At 41.3% G+C, this 12,167-nt stretch overlaps 1 protein-coding gene across 29 annotated transcripts in view; it reads right to left on the minus strand.

Annotated features, from left to right (window-relative positions):
* Positions 1 to 610: 610 nt before the first annotated feature.
* LOC110498787 (neurexin-1a) overlaps positions 611 to 12,167 on the minus strand; it is a 556,706-nt gene continuing 545,149 nt past the window's right edge. For 25 of the 29 annotated variants that reach the window (XM_036956167.1, XM_036956159.1, XM_036956181.1 and 22 more), the window contains one exon: positions 611 to 3,006. In XM_036956167.1, coding sequence (XP_036812062.1) covers positions 2,699 to 3,006 — 308 coding nt within the window. In that variant the 3' untranslated portion in view covers positions 611 to 2,698. The remainder of the gene's footprint in view (positions 3,007 to 12,167) is intronic. The other 4 variants (XM_036956165.1, XM_036956162.1, XM_036956176.1 and 1 more) reach the window with 1 other exon arrangement.

A 12,167-nucleotide genomic window follows, 5' to 3' on the forward strand; every position in this document is an offset into this window, starting at 1 on the left:
GTACTTCTGCTAAGAGTTACATGTGACATTCCCCTTCTCCTCTCTCCATAACAAGCCTCATCTATTTACTTCCCAGGGGGCAGAAGGTGGCGAGGCCAGCATAGAGGTGTTGTCTCCTTAACCTTGAAGTGCATTCCCTTTGTGTTCTCTATGCAGGAGAGATATGTTCTGGTCTTCTCAAATGGGACCCTAATTCCATTTATAGTGAGGAGCCCTATAAAGGGAATCGGGTGCCATTTGGGACACAGACATGCTATAGCTCCCATTGGTTTTATTGGCCATGAATAACGACAAGTATGTCAACTACAAATGTGATCTAAACTTGGTAGTTGGCACGCCGTGTACAGCTTTTTTTTTGTTGCTAGTTATTGAATGCATGGATTAATAAAGTAGTGTATAATTTAGCTAAGTAGTTATATCTAGGATCAAATGTACAGATAATTCTAGGAAATGAAGAGAATTGACATGAATACAATACACATAACACAGAAAAAGAAACAGAAAGGTAAACCAATTAACCCATTTAGTAATTAACAATACACATTTCTCACTTCACAATGATCTTACCGTAGCACCCACACATTCGTTTAATGAATTTCCTCAACCGAAGTTCACTTAGGTAATATTTTATTTCATTTGTTCATTTAATTTTTCAAAACTATTTTTTTTCCATAATAAATTTTACTTTGATTTCAATAATAAAGAAATAGTCACAATTTGAACAGAAAATACGGTAGAAAAAAATACCACAGGTAGAAATAAACAGAAGAAACAAACAAACAAAGAAGAATTCATAATCATCATTATTTATAGGTCATAGTAGTTCTCCTCATTCTCATTCCGAGTACATCAGGTCGTCAGGAAAGCAGAACAGAATTGACATTAGAGTGACAGGACAAACACACAAACGGTTGAAATGGTTGCTTCTTTGTCTTATTTCTTCTTCAGATTGTTTCCGTCAGCCCAAGCGTACACTGGACAATCATATTATAGGACCACTTGGAAACACATACATCATTATCATCATCATTCGGAATATAGGTCTTCATTCTCAAGTAGCTAGGTTTAGTTTGGCGGGCAGGTATCGGGAGGAAGGCAGTCTGTTACTGTTATTGCCCCAGCAATTGGGAGGGGGCGGGAATGGGGAGAAAGGCAGTGAAACCCTGGAGACGTTACCTCATCCTGCATGTCATCATCATGCCATGCCTCTGCTGTACACTATTATCATTGAATGGTAGAGTTTGAGGACCAAGTCAGGTTACTACTGGGCCGGGTTAATATATCTATTAGATCAGGTTGGCATTTGTATAAAAACTCAACAGGAACACATGTATAAAGGCGGAATGAATAATTAAATAATCCCCCCCCAAAAATGGCATTGCGGATCGATGTCATCGTAAAATCTTCTATATCTAGCAACACTTAATAACATTTAATTTTGTATTTTTGTCATTTTCTTATTTTTTTATTCCAAAAATGGTTGGAGGAGGAGCAGATATAGTTTGCGTGGTCATCTATACAACAGGCTATAAAACACCACTTTGTCACAGTCCAGAAAGCACATATAGATGTGGTTGTACTGTATATAAACATATGTACTGGAACTGTAGTAAGATACGTTTTGCGTGCATGGAGTTCCAGGATCAGAATGATCGTCTTCACAACGTTCCGACGTCTCCTTCCACAATTCTGTTAAACACATTGCCTTAGATTCCACACTGATGTTGAAAACCAAGTCGTCCAGAATTCTTAACTGGCAAAGATGAATCTTGAATAGAACTTGACATAAGTCTCTCAAGATCAAGATTAATCGTAGGCCCTTTTGTCTTTGCACTGTTAACAGATCGGGCGGCCATTTTTTATATTAGTCTGTTCTGGGCCATTACTGCCACTATAAAAAGTGCAAATACTTTGGCTGATTCCTCAAACAAACGTACCATCTTTATCCTTTCACTTCCTCCTTCACTGTTGCCTTGCCTTCCCATGATCTCGTTTCTTTTCTTTCACTCGTCATCCATTGTTGGAAATGTTTGGAGTTGGGTTTTCTTCATGTACCTTATTAATGCGTTTCGTGTTTTATGTATTTTCTCCTAAAGATCCCAGCAAACACAAAGACAGGATATGTAAATGATAACATGAAAACATTGGAGTTTGTTGTTGTAATATTGTATATTTCTCAATTGTATATCTCTCCTCTCACATTTAACTCAAACTTCGAGAGTGAGATATTGGCCAACCAATATCCTGGTAATAAACAGAACAAGTCACAGACGGCGTTAATTGGTTAGTTTGTTTGTTGATCCATGATGTATAGGTACTTCAGTTGATTATCTGATTATTCTGCAGCTTGCCATAAGGTTGAGACACCCTTTCTTATCATTAGTATAGTCCAGTACACTACCGCCATCTCCCTGGTGCTATTTCTTACAGTCCAGTGTGCTTGGGTAGAAGAATCTAAAGGAAGATGTTTCATTTTTTACTCCTTTTCACTTTCCAGTATACCACCACCCACCATGTCTTAGATAAAATGAAAGACTAAATGTTCTTTTGTTGTTTTTGTTTAATTTTGTTTGTTCGTTATTATACACTTTTTATTGGTCTTCCGATCTCCGGATTCGTCTTTTTGAGTCATAAAAAGTTTGAATAATTGGTCCAATCTTTGCGAGGGGCCAGTGGTGAAGACCAGAGACAGTAAGGATCACACATAGTACTCCTTGTCTTTATTCTTCTTGCTCTTAGAGGAAGTCTTGGCGGCGTTTGGCGGTTTCTCCTTCACCACCGTCCCGTTGGACTGCGATGTGTTACTGATGTAGTTACGGCTCTCGTCTACATGGTAAGAACCCTCGTCCCGGTTGCGGTATTTGTACATGGCATAGAGCAGGATGAGGATACAGAGGGCGGCTGCCGCTATGATTCCAACCACCATCCCAGTGGTACTGCTTGACTCACGGAACACCCCCTCCGATGGACCAGGGTAGCCCTTCACCGCCGGACCGGTTGGGTTAGCTGTGGAGAGGACGAGAGAGAGATAGGGAGAGAGAAAGGGGGTTAGGGGAGAGAGAGAGAGAGAGCGAGAGAGAGAGAGAGAGAGAGAGAGAGAGAAAGGGGGTTAGGGGAGAGAGAGAGAGAGAGAGAGAGAGAGGGAGAGAGAAAGGGAGTTAGGGGAGAGAAAGAGAGAGAGAGAGAGATAGGGAGAGAGAAAGGGGGTTAGGGGAGAGAGAGAGAGAGAGAGAGAGAGAGAGAGAGAGAGAGAGAGAGAGAGAGAGAGAGATATAGGGAGAGAGAAAGGGGGTTAGGGGAGAGAAAGAGAGAGCGAGAGAGAGAGAGAAAGAGAGAAAGGGGGTTAGGGGAGAGAAAGAGAGAGAGAGAGAGAGAAAGGGGGTTAGGGGAGAGAAAGAGAGAGAGAGAGAGAGAGAGAGAGAGAGAGAGATAGAGAGATAGGGAGAGAGAAAGGGGTTTAGGGGAGAGAAAGAGAGAGAGAGAGAGAGAGAGAGAGAGATAGGGAGAGAGAAAGTGGGTTAGGGGAGAGAAAGAGAGAGAGAGAGAGAGAGAAAGAGAGAGAGAGAGAGAGAGAGAGAGAGGAGGAAGTGAAGGGGGTTAGGGGAGAGAGAGCGCGAGAGGAGCAAGTGGAGGTGGTTAAGGGAGAGTGAGAGAGGGGGTTAGGGGAGAGAAAATGAGTGAGAGAGAGAGAGAGGAGGAAGTGGAGGGGGTTAGGGGAGAGAGAGAAAGAGAGAGAGAGAGAGAGAGAGAGAGAGAGAGAGAGAGAGGAGGAAGTGAAGGGGGTTAGGGGAGAGAAAGAGAGTGAGAGGAGGAAGTGCGCGGGGGTTAGGGGAAAGAGAGCACGAGAGGAGCAAGTGGAGGTGGTTAAGGGAGAGCAAGAGAGGGGGTTAGGGGAGAGAAAATGAGTGAGAGAGAGAGAGGAGGAAGTGGAGGGGGTTAGTGGAGAGAGAGAGAGAGAGAGGGAGAGAGAGGGAGAGAGAGGAGGAAGTGGAGGGGGTTAGGGGAGAGAGCGCGAGAGGAGCAAGTGGAGGTGGTTAAGAGAGAGCGAGAGAGGGGGTTAGGGGAGAGAAAATGAGTGAGAGAGAGGAGGAATTGGAGGGGTTAGGGGAGAGAGAGAGAGAGAGAAAGAGAGAGAGAGAGAGAGAGAGAAGAAGTGGAGTTATTATAAGTTGCTCATATCCTACACAAGGAAGCCTATACCATTCCACACAGAACACATTCAATAGCTTATATACTTCTGACAAATACTCAAAAATAAGTAATACAATGAAAGTTTATTTTCACCTTCATTGATTTCACACAATGACAACAGAAAGTGAATGGATTTCTCTCAGGTGCATTAACATCAATTTACAGTATGATCAATATCATTAGCCACTATGAAAACAGCCTCAAGGTGTGCTAGCAGATTCCAGATCCCCTGACCTGAGTGCACCTACCAACAGAGTCACTTCATTCTATTTGTATGAGTAACTCATAACCAGTGCACCTACCAACAATCACAACCATGACATGGATGAGCTCACCCACATACTGTAGAGTAGGGATGTGAGGACATTTTGACAGTCCACAATGATTCATAGTCACCAACAACAGGCCATCTAGAGAGAACCAGCTTCGTCATTATGATGCAAATTACAAATTAGCAACATAATGATCCCCATCAATTTCAGTGTATTTCATTTTCAATGAATGAAATGAATTGGCAATGGCCAATGCGGTCTCTGTAATGAACTCTAAATGTTTGATAACAGCGGATTAATAACTGAGCTACACTGCACTTTTGGGAGCCATTTGCACCGACTGAATGGGAAGCTGATTAGATATCAGACAGCCCTCTTTGTGTTCCGAGTGCTGTCCAAATTATAATCCATCTTCCATCAGCTTTCTCTGATAGGCCTCTCCACTGTTCCCCTTCATATCATTCTCTCCCATTCTCTCTCTCATTTTTATTTCTCTTTCTCAATGTCGAGCTCTCTCTCTCTCTCATTTTCTCGTTATCCCTCTCTCTCTCTGTGCTAATGCCCTCCTTAGATTAAGTACTTTTAAACTTTCACCTCATCTATTCCTCCTCTATTCCTTTATATCTTTACCTAACTTAGTGGTTCATGTTCTGACTTTAGGTTCCTGTGCCCAATGTAATGGCAGACTCTAGCTCATGAGAAACCCTGGACTAAAGCACTAGAGCAGGTATGCTAACAACAGACATAGGCTGTGTCCTAAATTGCATCATATTCCCTATATAGTGCACTACTTTTGACTAGGGCCCATAGGGACTAAATAGAGGTAAAAACAATATATATACTGTACATAGGCACTCTATGTGAAATAGGCTGCCATTTGAGTCATAGTCACAAATGCAAGGACAGGAGAAGAGAGTGCAGTAGTCCAGGTGAGCAGCTAACAATGCTAGCAGACACTCAAGGACAAGACGAGAGGAGAGCAAGCGCCGCTAGGAGATTGAGTGTGACTGAGCCTAGCAACAGATTAGCTTTGCCCGTGACAAGCCAAGTTATCCTTGTAGACAGGTGTGAAGAAGGCGCTGGCCTTGTGTGCACAAGCCACCGGCTGACATGCTGGCGACACTCCCCTCCCCCAGCTAACATTGTGAAAGGAGAGAGAGGAGAGTTTACAGTGGGTTAGCTACTTGTGTTACATTTTCGATCTATTCTTTGGTTCAGGGTCAAAGATTCGACAGTGGAGATAATGTGGTGGCTGGTGGTGTGAAGAGGAGGAGGTGGGGGAGGAGGAGGGAGGAAGAGCGGTAGAGAGAGGGAGAGAGAAAGAAGAGAGAGGAGAGGTAGAGAGAGGTAGCTAGAAAGAGAAACAGAGAGAGTGACTTTTTCATATGGAGCCGTGTTCATATGCAGCCAGTCAAGCAACCTCTCCCTGACCTCGCCCGCCGTCTTGTCAACCGTTGCCCGCGGTGAGGGTGGCGGTGACAGAGGTAAGGGAGAACACAGGAGGGCTATGTCAGACACTCCAGGATTGGTTCATACAACTGGGTTGTGACAACGCTGTTGTCCTCACTTGTCCTGATTCAGAGTGAAGATCAAGCGTGCACAACTTGTACTTTCGCTTTAAATCACCTGATTCCTTTAGTTATTACTTACATACACATACAAACGGCTACATCATACAAACATCATTACATCACACCTGGTCAGACCCACTAGCCCCCACCCCTACAGTATATCCCTTATTACTTTCTGCCACATGGCCTTAAACTGCAGCATGTTGTTTCTCTCCATTGCCCACACTCTTTAGATGGATTGGCTGATTTCCAGTTTTTGAGTATATGTTTTTTAAAGATAATAGATGAGAAGAGTATTGTCCAACCAATTGAGTATCTCACTGCACCCTCATATATCATGTCTTCAAATATACAGACAGACAAATGAAAAGTACATTTACATTGCAGTACCTCTGACATCCATCTTTCCAACTCCGCCCATAACCTTTCTAATTTTGAAACATTCCCAGAAGGCATTAATTATCGAGTCATTAGTAGTTTTACACTTCAGACATGACTCTGCCATTGTGCTGTAGAATTTGTATCTTATATAATAAATTCAATACATTAAAACCTGTTGCGACTCTAGGGGCAGTATTTTCATTTTTGGAGAAAAAAAACTTTCCTGTTTTAAACGGGATATTTTGTCAGGACAAGATGCTAGAATATGCATACAAGCTTTGGATAGAAAACACTCTAACGTTTCCAAAACTGTAAAGATATTGTCTGTGAGTATAACAGAACTGATGTTGCAGGCGAAAGCCTGAGAAAAATCCAATCCGGAAGTGCTCCATATTTTGAAAGCGCTGCGTTCCAATGAGTCCCTATTGAGCTGTGAATGTGCTATCAACCAGCTTACACTTTCTACGTATTCCCCAAGGTGTCTACAGCATTGTGACGTAGTTTTACGCATTTCTGTTGACGAATAGCCGTAGGCGGCTACATTGCGTAAGTGGTCACCTGATGTCTCCCAGAGTGACTCTCACGTAAAATACAGATTTTATTCCAATCGGTCCTTCTGAAAAACCAATTGTCCCCACGGATATATTATCAAATAGATATTTGAAAAACACCTTGAGGACTGATTATAAACAATGTTTGCAATGTTTCTGTCGATATTATGGAGCTAATTTGGAATATTTTTTGCCGTTTTCGTGACTGCAATTTCCGGGCGATTTCTCAGCCAAACGTGAAGAACAAACGGAGCTATTTCGCCTACAAAAATAATCTTTTGGGAAAAAATTAACTTTGGCTATCTACCTGGGAGTCTTGTGAGTGAAAACATCCGGAGGTAAACGATTTAATTTGATTGCTTTTCTGATTTTCGTGACAAGGTTGCCTGCTGCTAGCAAGGCATAATGCTATGCTAGGCTATCGATAAACTTACACAAATGCTTGTCTAGCTTTGGCTGTAAAGCATATTTTGAAAATCTGAGATGGCAGGGTGATTAACAAAAGGCTAAGCTGTGTCTCAATATACAGTGCCTTGCGAAAGTATTCGGCCCCCTTGAACTTTGCGACCTTTTGCCACATTTCAGGCTTCAAACATAAATATATAAAACTGTATTTTTTTGTGAAGAATCAACAACAAGTGGGACACAATCATGAAGTGGAACAACATTTATTGGATATTTCAAACTTTTTTAACAAATCAAAAACTGAAAAATTGGGCGTGTAAAATTATTCAGCCCCTTTACTTTCAGTGCAGCAAACTCTCTCCAGAAGTTCAGTGAGGATCTCTGAATGATCCAATGTTGACCTAAATGACTAATGATGATAAATGCAATCCACCTGTGTGTAATCAAGTCTCCGTATAAATGCACCTGCACTGTGATAGTCTCAGAGGTCCATTAAAAGCGCAGAGAGCATCATGAAGAACAAGGAACACACCAGGCAGGTCCGAGATACTGTTGTGAAGAAGTTTAAAGCCGGATTTGGATACAAAAAGATTTCCCAAGCTTTAACTTAAACATCCCAAGGAGTACTGTGCAAGCGATAATATTGAAATGGAAGGAGTATCAGACCACTGCAAATCTACCAAGACCTGGCCGTCCCTCTAAATTTTCAGCTCATACAAGGAGAAGACTGATCAGAGATGCAGCCAAGAGGCCCATGATCACTCTGGATGAACTGCAGAGATCTACAGCTGAGGTGGGAGACTCTGTCCATAGGACAACAATCAGTCGTATATTGCACAAATCTGGCCTTTATGGAAGAATGGCAAGAAGAAAGTAATTTCTTAAAGATATCCATAAAAAGTGTCGTTTAAAGTTTGCCACAAGCCACCTGGGAGACACACCAAACATGTGGAAGAAGGTGCTCTGGTCAGATGAAACCAAAATTGAACTTTTTGGCAACAATGCAAAACGTTATGTTTGGCGTAAAAGCAACACAGCTCATCACCCTGAACACACCATCCCCACTGTCAAACATGGTGGTGGCAGCATCATGGTTTGGGCCTGCTTTTCTTCAGCAGGGACAGGGAAGATAGTTCAAATTGATGGGAAGATGGATGGAGCCAAATACAGGACCATTCTGGAAGAAAACCTGATGGAGTCTGCAAAAGACCTGAGACTGGGACAGAGATTTGTCTTCCAACAAGACAATGATCCAAAACATAAAGCAAAATCTACAATGGAATGGTTCAAAAATAAACATATCCAGGTGTTAGAATGGCCAAGTCAAAGTCCAGACCTGAATCCAATCGAGAATCTGTGAAAAGAACTGAAAACTGCTGTTCACAAATGCTCTCCATCCAACCTCACTGAGCTCGAGCTGTTTTGCAAGGAGGAATGGGAAAAAAATTCAGTCTCTCGATGTGCAAAACTGATAGAGACATACCCCAAGCGACTTACAGCTGTAATCGCAGCAAAAGGTGGCGCTACAAAGTATTAACTTAAGGGGGCTGAATAATTTTGCACGCCCAATTTTTCAGTTTTTGATTTGTTAAAAAAGTTTGAAATATCCAATAAATGTCGTTCCACTTCATGATTGTGTCCCACTTGTTGTTGATTCTTCACAAAAAAAATACAGTTTTATATCTTTATGTTTGAAGCCTGAAATGTGGCAAAAGGTCGCAAAGTTCAAGGGGGCCGAATACTTTCGCAAGGCACTGTATTTCATTTGTGATTTTCATGAATAGGAATATTTTCTAGGGATATTTATGTCCGTTGCGTTATGCTAATTCGTTTCAGGCGATGATTACGCTCCCGCATGCGGGATGGGGAGTCAGTAGAGGTTTTAATGTATACTGAATTAAGCGTACATTTTCGTTAACTGTAATTTTGTTAGTTATGTTCCAACATTCCCTCCATCTTGTGACAATATCAGTTATTTTTATATCTTGGTTCCAATAGTTTATATTTGTTTCTACGAGATTGTCAGTTGTATAGGCTCACTGGAAGATTTTGTATGCAGTAAGAAAAACATTTCAAATTTATATTTTGTGATATTAAACTTTTAAATTGGATTTATTTGAAAATATTGGTCAACCCAAAATTGCTTTTTAAAGATGTCTAGGAAATACATAGATTTCCTATTACCAAGTCATTTACGGTTTCTATGTGTTTAGTTTTAATTATTTGTGTATATTTTTCTTTAGGACGCTTACACAATATGTTTTATAAAATAGATATTTTAAGCTGGAAAGTTTAAAGTTTCCAATGTTTTGAATAGAAAATGCCATTCAACACAATCAAAAGCCTTTTTTCGGCATCAACAGCCATTATTGATTAATCTATATCTGTCTCTTCAAAGGTTGCAAGTTCAAATCCAGCGATAGAATGTCACGTTTTAGATTTTGTTTTAAGCCTATCCCAAACCTTAAGCCTAACCTTAAAAACATGGAGTTAATGCCTAAACGTAAACACTTTGAATTGGACATTTGCAACAATCTTGAATTTATTTGTTTGAAAAAACATGGATGAACGTCTGTTTCTGACGTGAGACTGTGAGAGCTAGTTGCCTGAGACACCCTCGGCGAGTGGGGTCACGGCATGGGATCAAACATTATCAAAGGTAGATCTTTTTTACCTAGTCGGCTCAGCTTTTCCGTTACTGGCCCAATGTTCTAACTGCTAGGCTGCATGCCAATCCCTCTCCCTTCTGACACCCTCCACCCATCATTGATGTGTTGCAAATATTATATAGAACCAGTGGGCAACAACAACACATCACTGATCTTATGGAAACATGTCTCAATGTACCACTAGGGATCATAGAGAGATTTATAGAGATAATAGAAATGCATTACTTTTGCCTGCTGCGTGTCTTGAATCTATCAGTTTGTTCTTCTACTCTCTATACTAATCTCATGAAACATAAGCTCTTCTCCTGTCCTTCTTCACCCCAAGCATCTGTTGTACAGTACAGTACAATTAGCACATAATGCATGCTAATAGGGACCCATTTGGAAGATATAAAGATATAGAAGAAGGAAATAATGGGACAGAGTTGCTCCACAACAACAAAGACATGAACATCAGATGAACCTTGTAGCTACCTCACGATGGTATGACAAGGATTAAGGATGTTATACTTTGATATATATTTTTCCCTCTTCTTTTTTTGTGTGTCAGTTTCATCTGATATTCCTACAAGTTTAATGAACAGAGGGTGAAAGAAAAGGACATGAGCTAAAACGATTTATAGATAAGATGAAGATTACTTTATTGGTCAACTGCACACAAGGTCCAAACGAAATTTGACTTCCGTTTTTAACCCAACTGCTCAGAAAGACACACATACATACACAAGCACATACACTTTTTTTGGTTGTTCGGTAGAGGTGCAGGGGGCTGCCACATTTGGAGCACCGGGAGCTGTTGTTGTGTGTTGTTAAGTGCCTTGCTCAAGGGGCCCAATGGCAGGCAATGGCATTTAGGTTTGATAGCAGCAACCCTCCAGTTGCCAGCTCAATTCCCGCCCAATTCTTTCCTGTCCGAACACGGGATTAAAACTGTAGTCCATTTTTCGTTGTTACAGCGAATGAAGGATTAATTTATCTTCAATGAGCGGACTGGTCTGTGGGGGAGGGAGTACCGTACAGTGAGATTCACTACTTAGCAGACTAGGATGGGGAGGGAGTATAGAGTTCAGAGAACAGTGAGATTCACTACATAACACACTGAGATGGGCAGGGTTATAGAGTTCAGAGAACAGTGAGATTCACTACATAACACACTGAGATGGGCAGGGAGTATAGAGTTCAGAGAACAGTGAGATTCACTACATAACACACTGAGATGGGCAGGGAGTATAGAGTTCAGAGAACAGTGAGATTCACTACTTAGCGTTTGTATTAGCGCTCTTGTCTGTATTGTGCTGACACTGATGTGTCTTTGTCCAGACAGATTAACCTTCATTAAGGATTATCAGACTAATAGTCCAGCGCCCAATGAGGTCTATCAAACTATACACACGACCCATGAATCATCAGTTAGTGTCATTACCAGTAGATATACAGTGGCCAATCTATATACTGTAAACTAATACCAACCCTAAATGCACAGTACATTAAGGCTTATTTGTAACGGTTTTCCTCCTCTTCTGAGGAGAAGTAGGAAAGATCGGACCAATGCGCAGCATGGTAAGTGTCCATATTTTAATGAAATATAACCGAACACTGAATACAAAAGAACAAGAGAAATAAATGAAAACCGAAACAGTTCTGTATGGTAAAACACAGACACAGAAAACAGAAAATAACTACCCACAACGCATAGTGGGAAAACAGCCTAAGTATGGTTCTCAATCAGAGACAACGATCGACAGCTGCCTCTGATTGGGAACCATACCAGGCCAAACACAGAAATACAAAACCTAGAATACACAACATAGAATGCCCACCCCAACTGACGCCCTGACCAAACTAAAACAGAGACATAAAAAAGGAACTAAGGTCAGGACGTGACATTATTAGTCTGTACTCCAGCACCAATGGTGTCTATGAAACACAACCCATGGAACAACCTCTGAATCCCATGAGTCACTGGTTAGCGTCACACATGCAGTAGATGTACAATAAGCATTTTATATAACCTAAAACCAACCCTAAATGTACGTTAAGGATTATTAGAGTGTAGTCCAACACAATCAAACACCTGACCCAGGGAACAACCCATCAGTTATCGGTTAGCCTTACTCATGCAGTAAA

This window comes from Oncorhynchus mykiss, chromosome 20 (assembly GCF_013265735.2).
Source record: "Oncorhynchus mykiss isolate Arlee chromosome 20, USDA_OmykA_1.1, whole genome shotgun sequence".
Classification (NCBI taxonomy): Eukaryota; Metazoa; Chordata; class Actinopteri; order Salmoniformes; family Salmonidae; genus Oncorhynchus; species Oncorhynchus mykiss.